At 42.7% G+C, this 19,179-nt stretch overlaps 1 protein-coding gene and 1 long non-coding RNA gene across 2 annotated transcripts; one reads left to right on the top strand and one right to left on the bottom strand.

Moving 5' to 3' along the window:
• Nucleotides 1–564: 564 nt before the first annotated feature.
• LOC135271398 (uncharacterized) lies at nucleotides 565–5,254 on the bottom strand. Its single transcript, XR_010339532.1, has 2 exons — nucleotides 4,605–5,254; nucleotides 565–2,703 (listed from the first exon to the last, which is right to left on the bottom strand). It is a non-coding gene; the product is annotated as an uncharacterized LOC135271398 (long non-coding RNA).
• Nucleotides 3,768–17,852, top strand: HTR5A (5-hydroxytryptamine receptor 5A). The gene is made up of 2 exons (XM_012445328.2): nucleotides 3,768–5,211; nucleotides 16,195–17,852. Exons 1-2 carry the CDS (start codon nucleotides 4,471–4,473, stop codon nucleotides 16,525–16,527), a joined length of 1,074 nt encoding a protein of 357 aa, XP_012300751.1. The 5' UTR covers nucleotides 3,768–4,470; the 3' UTR covers nucleotides 16,528–17,852.
• Nucleotides 17,853–19,179: the final 1,327 nt, after the last annotated feature.

The raw sequence follows: 19,179 nt of genomic DNA, 5'->3' as shown, positions 1-19,179 counted from the left end.
CGTAACGTTTGCAAGTTGTAAAGCCCCAGCAGTAGGCTGCTTTCACTGCAGCTAGGACTTCTCCTAGAGCTGTTTCCTGCTCTTAGCCCCAGCCAAACCTGGCAGCCTTTCCACGTCACCAGGATGTGAGTCAGAGCAGCTGCCTATGGCATTGAAAGGGCTGACCAAACCTGAGGTTTCCTTTCCAGCAGGGGGAGGCACCAGGTGCAACATGTATATTTTTATAATGAAAGGAATGCCCTGTCATGCTCCAGGGCACTGAAGCCCTGACATCTTCCATGATGCAGTGGGCATCTGATTCTTCAAAGACAAAGTTATTTCTCACAGTTTGGAGCACACGTATTTTACAGGGGTCTCTAGTAAACTTGAGACTTCTTTTCTCGCTTGTCCTGTCTCATGAACATCCCACATTGACACGGTGGACTAGTGTGATGTTCTGGTGACAGCAATTTTCAAACATGGTGGTCTCAGGACCCCTGCATATTCTTTAAAATCGAGTACCCCAAAGACCTTTTGTTTACATGGGTTATAGATATTTTAATATATACTGGAAAACAAACTGGAGACATTTTGAACATATTTGTGTATTTATTAAAAATAAAATAAACCCATTACATGTTTACATAAATGATACCTCATTATGAAAAATAACTATTTTCCAAAAGATACTTGTGAATGGCATTAACATTTTTGCAAATCTCTTCAAGACAGCTAGAACATCATATGTTTCTCTGTTCCATCTGTTATGTTATTTTGGTTTAAGATTGTGAAGAACATCCGCTTCCATATAGATATACAGCTGAAAAGAGTGTATTTTAATACTCTTCAGATAATTATGGATTTTTTTTCTGTGAAGTCAGTGGTAGCACCTTAAAGGTTTGTTGTGATGTGGAATCTGAAATCGTACCATGCATGTTTTATACCCTGTTAGAATAAAAATCATTAGTCTTGGCCATGCGCAGTGGCTTAGGCCTGTATTCCCAACACTTTGGGAGGCAGAGGTGGGTGGATCACTTGAGATCAGGAGTTTGAGACCAGCCTTGTCAACATAGTGAAAGCTCATGTCTACTAAAAATACAAAAAAAAAAAAAAAATACCCAGGAATCGCTTGAACCCAGAAGGTAGAGGTTGCAGTGAGCCGAGATCGTGCCAATGCACTCCAGCCTGGATGACAGAGAGAGACTCTGTCTCAAAAAACAAAAGCAAAAATAACAAATGATCAGCTCTTACTTGCATTAAATAGATTAATACCTTCCCATTACAGAAAATCTAAAATAAGCATTTTTCTACATGTGAATGACATGACTTGATTACAAAGTATAAGTAACCTCAATAGACAACCCAGTCTTCACTCTAAATGATTGTTAGATGGCTGCAAAAGACATTTTGTAAAGGAAAGCTTTTAGTAGACATTCCATGATTTTTTGATATGTCTATAATTTCCTCTGCCCCCAGTATAGCACCTTGTTCAGTTATGTGGTTGTATCTTTTGCCAGTATCTTTTGTCAAATGGTATATTAGCTTTCTAGGGCTGCCATAACAAAATACCACAGACTGAGTGGCTTACACTAGAAATTTATTTGTTCATAGTTCTGGCAGCTGGAAATCCAAAATTAAAACGTTGGCTGGGCTGGTATCTTCTAACGTCTCTCTCCTTGGCTTGCAGATGGCCACCTTCAAACTTTATTCTCACGTGGTCTATCCTATGCACACACATCCCTAGTGTCTATTTGCATGTCTAAATTTCCTCTTTTCATAAGGATATCAGTCAGATTGAATGAGGTCCTATCTATGGCCTCATTTTAACTTAATCATCTCTTTAAAGACCTTTTTTCCAAATATAGTCACACTATGAGGTTCTAGGGGTTAGGACCTCCATTTATAAATCTGGCAGGGTGTAAGGGAGGAAGAAGAGAAACAATTTAACCCAACAGGTGACAACCCAGGAAATTATATTTCCCAATGCTGCCATTTCAGAGGTACCGTATGGCAGATGGGAGTTTTATACCTTTTCAGACTTTTTTTTCTTTTCAGTGTTTTTCAAGATAGAATTGGGGCTATGCTTTAAGAGAAAACTGAAATATTATGATTTTTCATTTGTGTATTTTTGAGATAAACCAGACTTTCTGAACAGGGTTTGTCCCTTCTGGAAATGCTCTATTGACTCTCTCCTTTGTGGGAATATTCTATTCAGTCCCTTACTTTATGACACTCTAATTTTAACAAATTATCCTCAGTTATCCTTGGCTTTGTCTCTATTAGACTGTTCTGTTGATCACTTGACTATCAATACAGACAGCTGTGGCCTGGGGAATCAGTAGGGAATATAATTGCAAGCCCACAATGCCTTTCAAGATTTATATGAAGAGGTCCATCGCAGCCTGCCTGTGGGGAACACAGCTCATCCATTCCTCCAGGTCTAGATGCAGAACTTTTTTCAAAGAATACAATTCATAGTTTACATCTCATTCCAATTAGTTCCATGACCTCAAGAAGGTGATGTGCACTAAACAAGCACAAGCTTGCTTCTTGATTGGGACCAGGCACAGTTGCTGCATGCAGGCAGTCATCATCAGCTGTTTTTATGTGGTGTCTGAAACAGCCCTGTGAATAATCCTGTATTTAATGATTTTATCCTCTCCTCTGGGTTCCAGTGGAGGAGTTTCTCTTTTCTCAGTGCATTCTCCTGACACTTGTTTTACTCTGCAAGAAACAAAATCTTATACCAAAACATGTTGCTAACCTTTAAATAGTTAAAATGTTTCTGATCAAATTTACTTGTAAATGCACTCATTTTATTTTCATGACATTTTATATACTTAAAAACAAAGCTTATTACCACCTTACTTTCATTAATGTCATTTCTGTCACGCCATTTAAAAAATTTTATTTATTTTTTTATTATTATACTTTAAGTTCTAGGGTACATGTGAAGAATGTGCAGGTTTGTTACATAGGTATACACGTACCATGGTGGTTTGCTGTAAAATTTTAACTTCTTTTATATTGCTATATCATGTGCCTCTTTATAAGGTGCTTTAAATCTTAACTTCTGGTTAGAAGCTTTTGATATTTTCTCAATTTATATGGATGTGTTTGTGGGATTTGTGTTCATGTGTGAGGGGAGAGTTACATTCCCTCTTTCTTTTGTGTGAGATGGAGCTCTTATAATAACTTGTATCCCACTTTTTCCTTCTCAGGAAGCAAATTTAGTAGGAACCACTGGGGACTACACAGCTGCTATATGACTCTGAGGAGGTAAAGCGTTCTTCAGTCATTCCTGTTGGAGCCAGGTGAAGCATTCTAGCTCCAACACCTCGGCCATCTCTAGGCACAGCAGCACCTACTATCTCAGAGTCTCTTCTCCTTTAAGGAAAACAACCCTTAAGGGAAGCAACTGAGCTGGGTAAGAAGAAAGCAATCATGTGCTGAAATCTTCCAGAGAACAAAAGTTAGTGAAACGATCTTAGACCCCTAACTTGGAGCTCTTATAGGAACAGCAGATACTTATGGAAAGCTGAGAAAGCAGTGTTCAAAGTCTCCAGACCACCCCTAGAGGGATGCGTGTGAGTGGCTAGGGGAACGATTTGAGGAAAGTTCATTGGTCAACTCGTTCCACGTGGGAACCCATTTCAGGCAAGAGCGACAGCACCGTGGACAGCGCCAACCCTCCTGCATCCGGGCAGGGTGAGGCGGCAGCACCGCGGACAGCACCGCGCGAGGGGGCGCGCGCTGGGAGCCGCCCGGCGAGGGGAGCGCAGGAGCGCAGCAGCACCGCGGACAGCCCCAAAGCCGTGCGCTCTGAGCCAGGAGCGGAGAGGAGGCCTTATCAGCTGATGGCTTACGTAGGGCTAGATCTCAACTTGGATAAGGCAGGTCTCGGTGGGCGCGACAGCATTCGCTCTGCGGAGACGCAGCCTCAGACAGGGTGGCGGGGACAACCGGGACAGAAGGCAGGTCCCAGAAAGCAGGTCTCCCCCGAAATTGGCTTCCCTAGCACGGAGTTAAAGCTGCAGCCGGCTGCCTAGAGAGAAGGGTAGGCAGGGAGGCAAAGCGGTGAGAGGGACTGCTCTGACGCACCAGCCCCTCTCCCGCACCCACACGCTGTGGGCCGCCCTGCTTCTCCCCCATCGGGGAGATGCTCGGTTCTGGGCCGCCAGACAGCCTTTTCCGCCAAGGCAAGGAGCCCGGGGCTCCTGACAGCTTAGGCGGGCCCTGGCTGGAGACGCAGCCCCTCGCCTCTGCTTCCTTAGCCTCTCAGGGTTTCAGACCTGCAGCACTTGCAGCCACGCCGTCTCCCACGGATGCTCACTAGTAGGAGATTGGGGCCAAATTCACAGGCGCTTTCCAGAAACCCCACCACTGGCCAGAGGTTGCAAACATCCAGGTTGGCTCTGGGCGCAGTGGCCACCTTAAGTCCTCCTGAACACCCTTTCTGCAAGCACCCCAGGCCGGTCTCCTGACCCAGAGATGGATTTACCTGCGAACCTAACCTCCTTTTCCCTCTCCACCCCCTCCCCTTTGGAGACCAACCGCAGCCTCGGCAAAGATGACCTGCGCCCCAACCCGCCCCTGCGCTCAGTCTTCGGAGTGCTTATTCTCACCTTGCTGGGCTTTCTGGTGGCAGCGACGTTCGCCTGGAACCTGCTGGTGCTGGCGACCATCCTCCGTGTACGCACCTTCCACCGCGTGCCCCACAACCTGGTGGCGTCCATGGCCATCTCGGACGTCCTGGTGGCCGCGCTGGTCATGCCGCTGAGCCTGGTGCACGAGCTGTCCGGGCGCCGCTGGCAGCTGGGCCGGCGGCTGTGCCAGCTGTGGATTGCGTGCGACGTGCTCTGCTGCACGGCCAGCATCTGGAACGTGACAGCCATCGCCCTGGACCGCTACTGGTCCATCACGCGCCACCTGGAATACACGCTCCGTACCCGCAAGTGCGTCTCCAACGTCATGATCGCGCTCACCTGGGCGCTGTCCGCTGTCATCTCTCTGGCCCCGCTGCTTTTTGGCTGGGGAGAGACTTACTCTGAGGGCAGCGAGGAGTGCCAGGTCAGCCGTGAGCCTTCCTACGCCGTGTTCTCCACCGTGGGCGCCTTCTACCTGCCGCTCTGCGTGGTGCTCTTCGTGTACTGGAAGATCTACAAGGCTGCCAAGCTCCGCGTGGGCTCCAGGAAAACCAATAGCGTCTCACCCGTATCCGAAGCTGTGGAGGTAGGTATTGCAGCAATCCTTAAAAATACTCGACTTGCATTTGTACAGGCTGTATTTCCAGGCCACCTGCCCCACCCCCCACACTTGTAGAAAGTGAAACTTTTTGGGTTTGGGAGTGGGGAAGTACGCTGGGAGAGTGGAAGAAGGCATCAGAGAGGTACTTTGCTCTGACATGTTCCCTCTCACAGAGCTCATCACGCTATTTTCCTTCTCTCATGGGTTATTTGTTAAATATACAGAACATGAGGAATTCCAATGGCATCATTCTACAGGGTCCCCTTAGGCCCCCAAATTCTATGGATCTATAACACCCTTTAGAACACCTGGATAAGCTAGTATCTGGTGTACACTGATTCAGTACACTGGAAGAATTAACAGCTTCTTGCACTTAGAAGGAGGGTGTTCCAGGAGGAGGGGATCCAGGGGTGGGAGCATGATTTGATAAGAAGACTGCCATGTGTCAGGCAATGCAGCTTAGTGTTTCATCCTAGTCTATTTTTTTTGCTTTGCAAATTACAGCAACTGATTTATTAAAAATATGGTATCACCTAGGTTACTGTCCTTCTGTGGCATCCTCCCATCCTGATGTAGGATTGAAGATGTTGTCTGCATTAATCCCAGAGCCTGCATTTGTTATCTGCTTCCACTGCCTTGGGGTGTTACTTTCTGGGTCTATCCTCCACAGCCCTATTAGGTTGTAGGTGTGACTGAGGACCACTTGTCTGCCTTCCTGAAAGTGAGTACAGCTGCAGAAGGAAATTAAAAATTCAGGAAAGAGAATTCCCCAGTTCTCTACAAGAGGCATTTATTGCATGACCATCACTACAGCAACAGCAAGGGAGCTTTTCTTCCTCTCCCACGCCTGCTTTTTGTTAACTCTTAATAATCTGACCCTATGACTCACAATTCTGAAGCCCATTCCCCCCTCATTACCAAGGATGACTCCTTGAATCTAATTTACACATTCAGGTTAGACCAGAAGTCTACAGTCCCCATTTTCTGTCATTGGCTCTGGAACAATAATGTAATCTAATTAAGCATATGGAGTGCTTACTATAGGCTTGGGGCAAGAGGTAAGAGAATGATAGAGATGTTGTCTTTGCCCATGAAGACTTTGGTCTAGGGAGGGAGATGGGCACCCACCCTGGGCTCTGCAGGTGCTTTCTAGAGTCAGTAGCTAATTCTAACCATCCCCAGTCAGTCAAGCTTAGAGGGACCAGAGATGTAGCTAGGGAAAAAGGGGAGACAGCATCATCCTAGAGCAAAGAAGAAAACAAGGGGTCAGAGGCTACCTGTCCTTTTATCTATATCAGCACTTCTCAGCGAAGCGTGATATTGTCCCTGAGGAAATATATGGGCTGTCTGGAGACAGTTCGGATGATCAAGACTTGAGGATGGGGTACTAATAGCATGTAGTATAGAGAGGTCAGGAATGCTGCTAAATATTGTACAATGCACGGGACAGCCCCTCAACAGAGAATTATTGAGACCAAAATGTCAATCGTACTGAATTTGGGAAACTCTGATCTATTTGATTTCTAAGCAGAACAAAGACTGCTGTTGGGTAAGAACTTCCATCAAACTACCTGAAGCTGTGTTCCATGCATATGAGCGTCCACTCAAATTCCAAGCCAGGAATAAGAAGACTGGTCACCCCAAGGGCCCTCCTTTATAAATTCTCCTCTCCTCTGATGTTTATCCAGGCAAATATGATTTACAGTCAACCCCAAACACGGTTTTAGAAGGAGAAAGTTAATTACAATTCTATCCCAAGGCTTGTTGTGAAAGGATGAGGGGCACTCTCATTTCTCTGCTTCAGTGATAGCAGAAGCAAAGCATTATAACATCTTTGTGCTTTTTATATAGATACACACACACACACACACACTCTCACACTCTCTCTTCTCTTCTCTCTCCCTCAACCCCCCTGCCAGATTAGTTTTGAAAATGGGTCCCTTGGTTTGGCAAGTCCTCTAAATAATCCAGTTCTCTAAATATGATGTGGGGCTGCCTCTGTCCTTATGTTATGTTGAAGGGTTAATTACAAACCAGGCCACCTGATTGCTCTGTGTAGTGGGAGTGGGTGTCAGAGTTTCTAAATGCAGTTCTACCACCAGCTAGCTGTTACCTGGGGAAACCACAACACTTCTCTCTCATTTCGTTCTCTGCTGAGTTTTATTTAAATACATGCCATGAAACCCTAATCCAGGTCAGACATTGAGCTGGGATCTGGCAACCACAAGACAGATAAGCCTTGTCCTTGTCAAAGGATGAGGAAGCCACTGCTAGAGATCTGAAATAAAATGACAAAGAAAAATGCCTTGCTTACTAGAGTGAGCTGGGGCTGTGCTGTCCAGGCACGATTTCCCTGAGCAGAGCAGAATGTGGGAAGACCTGAAACAGCACTTTTGGGAGGTATGGGGCCTTCGGGATTGGTGGATTGTTGAGTTGTGGGTAGATGACATCCTCTGTGTGAGACGCTGTTGTTCACTGGTTGTTCCTCCAATGGGTATTTACTGGAGTGAGTCCATCGTTGGTGGCCTGACTTTCAGAACTGAGGGGCTAACACCAATAATCTACACAGGTGCTATAGACACCCAGGAGGTAGAGACAGTGTGAACTACTTTACCTTCTTTTATTCTAACCCTAATTGCCCTCCCATCCTTATTCATTCTCTATATAATAGACAAAATTAATAATGCTCTGACTTTCAAAATTACAGGTCACCAATGGTACCAAAGCAATGCATATACAGACTTTGCAGACTCCTGTATGATCCCTGCAGCAGACCTACACCCAGGAGAGCAACCTATGCAAAAAGACTCTGTGCATATAGACAGACAGCAGCAAAAGCAAGCAAGCAGCAGTAGGATAGACAGATGAACAGCGTGATGCCATTTGCTAAACAGTACACCTGTGTGACAAGGGGTTTGAAGCCTTATACGCAGATCTAAGACAATTACCTAACGACAGAATCTCTTAATCAAAGATGTAGTGACTTGATACAGACACCTTAGCCCTACAACCTTATACAAGGACATACTTGGTGACAAATCTTAAGATAACAAAATTTCAAAAATATCTTGATTGAGATGGGTTGCTCTTGATCAATAGAATAAGTTTAAAACTCGTTCTGGGCTAAAGAGCACTCAGTCTTTTCCTAAGTGTGTGGGAACATTTCCTTCTCAGTCTGCTTTTCTTGGTCCTCATTCAGCCAGAGCTGCAGGAGAGACCGCCATGACTGTCCAGATTTTCACCACTGTGCCTGGTCCTCCTTGATGATGAAGTTTCATCTGTGGAGATGTGATGTTCACACTGCATGTTGATTGACATGAGTTTATACTGTTTTTAAAATTATCTGTTGACTCATCTGTCAGGACAGTTGTGCAGAAGCATGTAAAGATCTGAATGTGGTACTAGAGCATCAAAGTTCTCTCTGGAGCCAGGATACTTTAATTATAGAAATTCAGTCATGTGATGCCCCTTCCTTGTCTAAGGGTTTCAGAGCTGCTGGGTGACGCATGTTGCAACAGGAGAAGGAGAAAATAGCCATGAACCATCAATAATGAGTAGAAAAATATTGCATAGTTTATGTTAGCAACTGGGGCTTATTACATGTGGTACGTCAGATTTAAAAGGCTAATATGAATGTTCTGAAGATGTGTTGACTAATTGAATTGATGCCTGTAATTTCTCTGAGACAAGCAGGCAAAGCCTCCAGGTTACTGAATTAAGCGGTGACATTGCCTTAAAATCGGCAATGTTCTTTGACAGGTACCATGCTGTCACCTTAATCCACCCAGAGCATGGCCCCGTGTTTTCACATTTGCATGAAAAGGAACGTTCACGGTAACCTAGGAAGAACCGGTCTTAACTCTTAAGCATTCTACTTCACTTAAATTTTCTAGTTGTGGAGTCTCTTGTCCGTAGAGATTCTAGAACCATGAGTATTTCTTTAGTAATTTTAAAAATTGCATGTAGTGTAGGCATTCTCAGTCTAATCAGCTCTAATCTCATCATGAACGAGGCTGCAGCATATTTTATTTGGAAGCAGAGCCTACCTATTGTAGGAATGCCATAGATTAAAGAAGCATTCTTTTGCTAGTGATCTGGAAATATCGGTTATAAGTTAGCATACAGGATTGCTGAAGATTTTTACTACTTGAATTGTTCCATTAAATAAAGCTGACTTTCTCTCAAGCCTTTGAAAAATTTACTATATAGCCAGAAATTTGTTATTTATTATCTTGTTTCACTATCTGGTATAACCAATAGCTTTTTTTTCCAGCTCCCTGTGTTGCCCAGGCTGGAGTGCAGTGGCATGATCTTGCTCATTGCAACCTCTGCCTCCTGAGTTTAAGTAATTCTCCTGCCTCAGCCTCCCGAGTAGCTTGGATTACAGGTGTGCACCACAATGCCTGGCTAATTTTTGCATTTTTAGTAGAGATAGGGGTTTCATCATGTTGGCCAGGCTGGTCTCAAACTCCTGATCTCAGGTGTTCCGCCCACCTCATCCTCCCAAAGTGCTGGGATGATAGGCGTGAGCCACTGCACCCAGCCATCAATAGCTTTATTAAATAAATTTTTTGTTTTAATTTTTAAAAACTTACTACAAGTTGATTTGCTTTTTTGCTTTTCAGACAACTTTAAAAATGTACGTGGCATGATGGTTGTTCTATAGTGGTGGGGTTACTGGTAGTTATAGTGACAGCCACATAAACAAAAACGCTTATATAGTTATACATCTCGTTACAGAAAATTTTCCTTGGAAGTTTAAAAAGACAAAGAATTGTTGAGTGATAATACCTTCCTTGGAGTGGCTTTATTAGATAGATTGTATACAGTTGTCATTTTGTCTTTTAGCCAACATGAGATGTTCATTCTTTCAAGACTGCTTCTGCTAGCAATATATTAATATATATAGGAATTCTTATCTTGGCTGTCAAATCCTTGAGAACCGAGGCCCTTTTGGGTGTTTTATCTAGAAAGCCATATCTTGTACTGATTTTTAGCATTTACTTTATAAGGCTATCTGGAAATGTCTACCCCCATGTTGGATATTTTGCAAATTGGCAATTTCACATTTCAGTTTATTTTTTCTTATTAAATTCCCAAATTCAGGTTTAAGCCACTTATAGAAAGACAGGACAAGTCTATACTTCAGCTGTTGGGTGTACACAAGTATGTTGCTTAAAGGTTTTCTGAAGTCTATTTTCTATCTTCATTCAGCCTCCCAAGTAGATGGGACTTCAAGAATGTGCCATCACACCTGGCTAATTTTTGTATTTTTTACAGCAATGGGGTCTCACCATGTTGCCCAGGATGGTCTCAAACTCCTAAGCTCAAGTGATCCTCCCGCCTCCGCCTCCCAAAGTGCTGGGACTACAAGTGTGAGCCACCGCGCCCAGCTTTATTTAGTTTACTTTGAATCTTTATTCAACCTCTCCTTAAAAGAAAGCCTTCTAAAATTACTTTACATAATGTATTTTCTATTTTTATATTTAAATTTTCACAACTGGGTTATATAACTTTTTTATTTTCTATGCTTCTGCTTTTAACCATATTTTTTATCTGAGAGGATTTCAGTTAATTTATAATGAGTACACAGGTATAGTTCAAGAAAATAAAAATTTTGTTTGATATTCTAACAAAATTATAAATTCTATAACAAAAGTTTAGAAATTATTTTCTTCTTCTTCTTTCTTTTGCTTCTTTTCTTTTCTTTCTTTTTTTGAGACAGGGTCTTGCTCTGTTGCCCAGGCTAGAGTACAGTGGCACAGCCATAGCTCACTGCAGCCTTGAAACCCTGGGCTCATGCAGACCTCCCACCTCAGCCTCCTGAGTAACTGGGACTACAGGAATGTGCTACCGTACCTGGCTAATTTTTAAAATTTTTGTGGCGATGGGTCTCTCTGTGTTGCACAGGATGGTCTCAAACTGTTGACTTCAAATGATTTTCCTACCTTGGCTTCTCAAAGTGCTGGGATTACAGGCATGAGCCCCTGTGCCTGGCCTAGAATATTTCTTAATTATAGCTCTTAACTTAGGTGTAGACAAGGGTTTTAATTTGAATTCTATAAATCTGATTTTTCTTCTGGTAATTTTATAATGTGATTGTGTTTTTCATGAGAAAAACCTGATTCATTTAGGAAGTCTGATAAAGTTGAATAGAAAAATACAAGATAGAGATATGCAAAGATGTTAGGTTTCAGAAGGTTACAAAATCTTTGGTACTATTTCAGAGTTAGAATTTTGTTTTAAGGCCTCAAAATACCAACTAAAGAGGCTGAATTTTAGCCATTTGATGTTTGTCTCCTAATTTTTCTAGAGCTTCTCTTAAATAACTTATTAATTTTTGATTCATCAGATGTTTCTCATTAAGTAAAAAAAAAGTTTGGCATTTGTGAAAAGTGCAAGAGTTGGGATCATAATGCAATTTTAAAGAGGAAATACTTCTTAAAAAAGAGGATTGGGATTTTGACATAGGCAAGCCACGGCACAGGGGAACACGAGAAGGAGGTGACTGCGGTTGGTCAACAGTTTGTGCTTGTGAACAGTGTCTCAGGATCCCGGACTACACAGATGGCAGAAGGGGACACACAATTGTCCCCACAACTGTCATTAAGCTGGAAAACGATGGAGCCAAGTGATGTATTTTCACCACTCGACAAGTCAGGAATGCCCTCATAAAAGTTTTGTAGGGGACCACAAGCAAAGTTTGATCAATTGCTTTTTCATAAATTGGTCACTGGCGTAATAACGGTCTTCAGATCATTAGCGCTCAGGTCCTGCTTGGATTAGATTGGAAACTTAACAAGCCAATGGCTTACAGAATAGTTCCTTCTGTATTCAACAGAAGAAGGCATTCCAGGACAAAACTAAAACCCATGCAACAAGGCTTTGTCCATGTAGACAACACAAAAGCAAAGCAAGTGGCTGTAGGATAAGTAGATTAAGGGCATGACAATATTTGCCAAATAAGACAACTTCATGGCAAGAGGAGGTTGAAAGCTTTATACATAGATCTAAGACAATTACCTAATGGTAGATCTTTCAGTCAAAGATCTAGTTACATGATACAAACACCTCAGCCTTGCAACCTTATCCAAGGACATAGCTGTCACAAATCTTAGGATAACAAAATACATTGAGCATTAAGAGCCCAGTGAAATGAGGTGGAACTCAAATCCTTGTTGAGATTGATGCACTTGGCTGCAGATGCAAAGGGCAACTGAGTTTGGGGCCCAGTGAATGCGCTTGTGGTCCAAGGATCCCAGGGAGTCTTCAAAATGACCTCTGTGGAACCTCCAGAACTGTCCATGGGTGATACCACCACTGTTCAGAATCTGAAATAGACAAAGCTGAATCTTTGACTCAGAATAGTGAGAGGAAGCAACGCTTGACAGCAGTCTCCCAGAGCAGAGCGGGGTGCCAATCATCCATGATTTGGGGTGGTGTGGGTTCAGACACTGGAGGGCACTTGAGGAGCACAGACTGACATCAGCTGCAGAATGGGGTTTTCTGTTGGATGATTGATGCTCAAAGGTGTGTTTATTACGTTGAGTCTGACCCTAAATGGCTGACTTTCAGAAGTGAGGGCTGACACGGATTAATTGGTTTACAAGTGTATATTCACAAAACTGCATTGTCCTTGATCAATTGAAGAGGTTTAAACAAGAAAAAAAGCCTGTTTGTTATTACAGTTATAGAACAATTAGTTTTGTCCTAAGTTTGTGGGGCCATTTTTATTCACACCCTCATGGAGCCTTCCTTAATGTGTAAGACCAATTTTTAATTAAACATTTTTATTCTGTGGTCTAACTTGCAAATCGCCTGAAACCACACTTCCAAGGTAGGAGTCTTTGTCCCTTAATTCCAATACCCATTATCGATGGTAATCCATTGATTATCTGCGACATTATTAAAGAGGCAAAGCAGGGTGGTTGGATGAAATAAAAGAACATATCATATTTATGATTAACCGGTAAATAATTATTTAGCACACAATCATTTTGGAAGAATGAAAGCTCTAACACATATGTACCTGTCCCCGAAGAACTTGTTTGCTGAGGGAGATGAGGCTAAGTGTTCATTTAGAAAAAATTTATAAATGAATCTTAAATTGTGAGCTATGCGCTTTACATGCATTTCAGAGATTATTAGGAAAAATTAATTTGGCTTAACTGTTCACTTTTTAACCCTATTTCCCCTCTTTCTGTGAGATTACTAATGACCGGGTTGGGTGCAGTAATTAATAGAGCATTGTTTTCCAGAATCAATTAATTGCTTTATTGCAGCCATTGATTAGAAGACAGCAAAGAGCTAAGGAGTTCATAAATCAGAGAGCCATAAACAAATTCACCATTTGAGGGCATTAGAAACCTGAAACTCCACAAGCAACCAAGATCCTCCTAGCAGCTGGAGCCTTTATTGTCCCAGAGGTACCCTTTTAAATCAATGTCACTCTTCTATCAAGCCAGTTGATGCTGAATGCAGCACCGAAGATGGCCCAGTAAAATAATCAACATTTCACAAGGTAATAGAAAAATATTCTTTTCTGAACAACTTGGAGTTCTGTGACTAAACTATGAAAAATGTCTAAACCAAGCACTAAGTGTCACTGACATCACCAGTGTGATCATCACCAGTGTGACCAGCACCCATGGTGTCTCCAGTGTGACCAGCATTTCCAGTATAATCAGCATCAATGATGTTTCCAGTGTGACCAACATCTCCAGTGTGACCAGTATCCATGGTGTCTCCAGTGTGACCAGCATTTCCAGTATAATCAGCATCAATGATGTTTCCAGTGTGACCAACATCTCCAGTGTGACTAGCATCCATGGTGTCTCCAGTGTGAACAGCATCCATGGTGTCTCCAGTGTGACCAGCATCCACAGTGTGAACAGTGTCGACAGTGTGAACAGCATCCACAGTGTGAACAGCATCCATGGTGTCTCCAGTGTGACCAGCATCTCCAGTGTGACCAGTATCCATGGTATCTCCAGTGTGAGCAGCCTCCATGGTGTCTCCAGTGTGACCAGCATTTCCAGTATAATCAGCATCAATGATGTCTCCAGTGTGACCAGCATCTCCAGTGTGACTAGTATCCATAGTATCTCCAGTGTGACCAGCATCCACAGTGTGACCAACATCCATGATGTCTCCAGTGTGACCAGCATCGACAGTGTAATCAGCATCCATGGTGTCACCAGTGTGACCAGAATCTCCAGTGTGAACAGCATCTCCTGTGTAACCAGCATTCCCAGTGTGAACAGCATCTCTAGTATGACCAGAATCCATGGTGTTTCCAGTATAGCCAGCATCTCCAGTGTGACCAGCATTCTTTATGTGATCACAATGTGATCAGCCTCCACAGTGTGACCAGTGTTTCCAGTATGACCAGTGTCCCCATTGTCACTCATAAAAATGTGCCAAGAAGAAGGAGAATTTCCAGAGGGTTGAAGAGTCCAGCTAGATTCTTGTTTTATTGCCATTTGGGACAATAGGGAAAACACCTTCTGTGATGTTACTATGGGGTTGAATTCTCTTAAGGAAATTGGTAGCTTTCCCTCTTTCTTTTATGCCAAAAAATTAAGCTAATTATGGTTTGGATTTTTATAAATGAATCCCCTCAAATGCATTTCCAGATATGTATTGATAAATCAGTAACCAAAGGTAACTCTGGTTACAGAGTTATATCAAGAGGTACAGAAAGAGAGATTTTCAGTGCTTATTTTATATGTGTTTTTAAAGGTTGCCTTATTACGGACTATTTGTTTTGTTATTTATTATCTTCTTTTAAATTTAATTTAGTGTATAGCACTTGATGTCATACTGTTTTGCAAATAAATATCAGCAAATCTATTCTACAAATTTGGTAATTTATTCATCAAGTAACATTGCCTTAACCACGGTGTTCCTATTTCCACCTGTTATTCCATATGACAGTAAGTCAATTCCTTTTGAGTCCGCTTTATAAATGCGGCCAAGAATGAGTTAAGTGAGTTAGATTGACCTGAAAGTTCTTTGCCTAAAAGATAGTATGGTCTTTGAGAACAGGCTGTGTAAATCATTTAAATGTGCTAGAGTCACAGTATGGTGGAGAGGGGAAGAATACGATTTAATGTCAATGCAATCTCACCTGCCAGAGAATGACTGACTCAGAAACTGTCCCTCATTTTGATTGGGTCGAGTAATTTCCTAATGTAGCAAATTTACAGTTGCTTCATATTTAGGCTGCCTTATCAGTAGACACTCATTATGTCAGTTCTCCCAACAGCTAAAAATAGGACCAGAATGGAGGAGGAGCTTCCTTTCCCAGGAATTCCACCCCTTGAGAGAAGGAAGTGAACTGGAGGGCCTGATTCTGTGGGAACCTGCCCTGTGGAGGCCTCGGGGGCACTCAAGAGGAGATTCTAAAAGACTGGGGTCTCTGTCTAGACCCCAGAGAGACCCAGAGAGAAGTGTCCTGGCCACTGGACTGCCTCAAACAGAATATGCTACAGAGCACAGCAGTAGGATCTTTATGCCAGAGGAAAAGTTCTAGAAAGTTTTAACATTATAGAGGGGACTTACACGAGCCCAGAAGGTATAAAGTTGGTAGGAAATGTGGTCCTAAGCATAAAATCTAGCACAGTTTTAATGATGTGTGTACCTCGGCCACTAAGTCATGCATGCCATGTCACCTGCTCGTTTATGCCACTGCCTCTGTTGAACAGACAACAATAGGGAGTCCATTTTCATGACGTCAATTCCATCACATCCGGTTCTTTCATTTCTAAGACATTAGCAAACACCCCAGCTCCAGTGCCTGGTTCCCATGTCTGACGGTGTGTGCCACGGGCCTTCAGGCTCCCACACCTATCCGTTGGGACCTTCCCTGGAACTGGATGTGCGGAATCCAGGCCTGTCAGTGTCTAGGTTCAGTCTGGCAGGTAGACATAGGTGGCTCCTCCTAAAACTCCTGCTTGTCTTTTACAGGTGAAGGACCCTGCCAAACAGCCCCAGATGGTGTTCACGGTCCGCCATGCCACCGTCACCTTCCAGACAGAAGGGGACACGTGGCGCGAGCAGAAGGAGCAGCGGGCCGCCCTCATGGTGGGCATCCTCATTGGTGTGTTTGCACTCTGCTGGATCCCCTTCTTTCTCACGGAGCTCATCAGTCCCCTCTGCTCCTGTGACATCCCCGCCATCTGGAAAAGCATCTTCCTGTGGCTTGGCTACTCCAACTCCTTCTTTAACCCCCTGATCTATACAGCTTTCAACAAGAACTACAACAGCGCCTTCAAGAACTTCTTTTCTAGGCAACACTGAGGGAGAGGACTAGGATCAAAGGGAGTTTCTTCCCATAATTCAGTGGAATTCCCAGTTCATCCATTTCCCATCCCCACCTAACAGCCACGTGGTGAGATGAACCCTCACCATTCTCCAGGGTCATCTTCAGAACTGCACTGGCCTTTTCCACCTCCTCAGTAGGAATATGAATCCTCACAGCAGTTTTGATGACATCATGTCTCTAACTTACCTACTATCCCTTCCTCTGCGCTGACAGCCACGGACTTTGCCCACAAAGTGTCCTTTCCTGCCCCTGTTCACTTGGCATGGTGATCGACATTGTCCTAAAGAAGTCAAACAAGGCAGATAAGGGGGAGGAGGTAAAACAATATGGGCAGGTTGAGAATGGATAGAAAAGAATGAACAAGTCATGATGTAGACATCTGGGGGTAGCAGACCATAGTTCCATGCTTTCTGGCACAGTCCCCATTTCAAATATTCTCCTCTGTGGTCCTAGTACACATACCCTAATACCAATGGGGTATGTCCCAAGAGTTGACCACAAAGCACTGTCTGCAAATATATTAAAGTACATAGTCCTATCCATGAGGGCAGGGAATATTAGCTTTAAGGTTTTGTTTGTGGCAACCACACACACACACACACACTATGAAAGAGGCAGGCATTCTAGCTGGCTAGTTTACTCCAAAATGCAATCCCTTGACATGAAACAGGCACCGAGGGTCAACTCCTTCCTTCCATTTTGAAGCAACAGTTTATAAACAATGGAAAAGTCTCCTGGTTTCACACGATCTGTCAAACTTTCTTATTTGCTACTGGTTTCATGTGTGTGGAATATATTTAAGTGTTTCTAGGCAAAGACCTTTGTCCTCAGATCATGAGATTACAGCTCAGCTGCGATAAGGTTGAGCGTTTCATGATCAATGACTATGAAGGCACATTCACCAAACACAGGCACTTCGGGGGCCTCTTTGATGAATTTGCTAACTGCCACTTTTTGTTAGTATGTGAATACCTGCTAGGAGGCCAAGACAAGTAAATAATAAAAAAGACAGGACAATGATAAGCTGCAGCCTCAGTCCTCTACAGATGGACAGCATACTTGGTGAGGTGAGGCAGTTAAGTGATGATGCAGCATTCGTCTGATCATATAAAACCAGTGCCATGATACAAAAGTTAAAAAAAAAATCCTAGGCAATAAAACTGCCTGTGCTCTGCTATGTCCCTGACTCTTTAAATGCATGAATTAAAGAATTATACATTATAATCATCTCTGAATTATTGTAATTCATGCAATACATTGTATATAATAAATAATATCAATTGAGAGTTCAAACAGGAAATTTGTGATAATTGATATGTGATCTTGGCTTGAAGTTTAGTCTTGCCTTTATTGCAAATACTGGCTTTATCAAAAGAACGTGAGAAGATAAATGTTAGACACCTGTCAAGTCACAATATGCTAAATGCAGATCTTTATGCATTCGAGCAGATTCATTGAGAAATTTGGTGATAGGCATTGAAGAATTTATTTAGAAACATCCTTAGATTTGTCTTCTGTATATATCATTTGAAGTGCTAAGCCCACAAGTATTTTAAAATACCGACTGTTCACTTACTCAATTATCTTTCTCCGTTATTACTTGAAATCAGAGAGAACACCACATGCTATTGCCTTCTATTGTTTTAATAAGGGAAGTGTTTTTAAAACTTTATTAAGTACCCCATGGCAGAGGAGAAATATTCCAACAGGAGTCTGGAGAGGTGACTCTAGAATCGAGGGTGAAAGTTTAAGTCTATTCTACCTGAAAAATCCATGTGAAAACTTTTACTCCATAAATCGCGTGTGTCTTACTTACTGTTTAAAAGTTCATACTCTTCAATAAAGTGAAGTTTGAGGAAGATGTGCCACATTTTTCTGGTGGCTTCAAACACTCCCTGACTCTCCCAGGATTCTTCATACCCTAGTTGGAGAACGATGTTATTATAATTTTAATTCAACCTCCAACTGAGGTTTTTATTAATGTTTTCATACAATGAGCAAGCCTCATTACTTTTATCACTCAATATGTATTTAACACCTCCCAGGTGTCACTTATGCATTAAATACAACACTCTACATATGCTATCTAGAGCAAGAAACATGCCATATATGAGAAGAAAGAAGTGGTAATTAATGAATTATTTTGCTTCGATTTCAGTACCAAAAGTTGTTTATACCCCACTAAGAAATACAGACATTCATTGACTTTGAGCCTCTAGTATGCAAATCAAATATCTGTAAAACACTTTCGTTTATGCTTGACTGCTAATATTTTATCCGGTTAGAAATTTATATGAATCACGAACAGAAGAAATTGCTCAGATTACTATAATCCGGTTCCCACGCCAGATTGCAACAACCGCCATTATTAGATGGTGCACCTAGAGAAGGCTGGAGGGTCTCCTGCGAGGCCCGTCTGTAGGGTGACTGAAGTGAACCAGTCCAAAGCCCGCCTTGCAGATCCTGTAGAATGTGCTGAACAAAATGCAGAGCTCTGCTCTCCTGCCTAAAGACAAATGTACCAAGGAGAAAATTCTCTCCTGACGAGTGATCTCAGCCCTCTCAAGGCCACGATCAGTTTGAGATTTTCACTGTATGGTGGTAAAAGACTAGTGGAAGATGTTCCT

The sequence above is a fragment of the Aotus nancymaae genome, unplaced genomic scaffold, assembly GCF_030222135.1.
Source record: "Aotus nancymaae isolate 86718 unplaced genomic scaffold, 86718_ANA_hifiasm-v0.15.2.pri h1tg000002l, whole genome shotgun sequence".
In the NCBI taxonomy this organism is placed as follows: Eukaryota; Metazoa; Chordata; class Mammalia; order Primates; family Aotidae; genus Aotus; species Aotus nancymaae.
The sequence above is the reverse complement of the archived record's forward strand: the minus strand, read 5'-3'. Positions and strand labels throughout refer to the sequence as shown.

Bases quoted from the DNA above. Each gene is read 5' to 3' on its own strand.
- HTR5A (XM_012445328.2), top strand. From the start codon at position 4,471: ATGGATTTACCTGCGAACCTAACCTCCTTTTCCCTCTCCACCCCCTCC. The intron at 5,212-16,194 runs GTAGGTATTGCA...TGTCTTTTACAG, and splicing joins CCGTATCCGAAGCTGTGGAG to GTGAAGGACCCTGCCAAACA.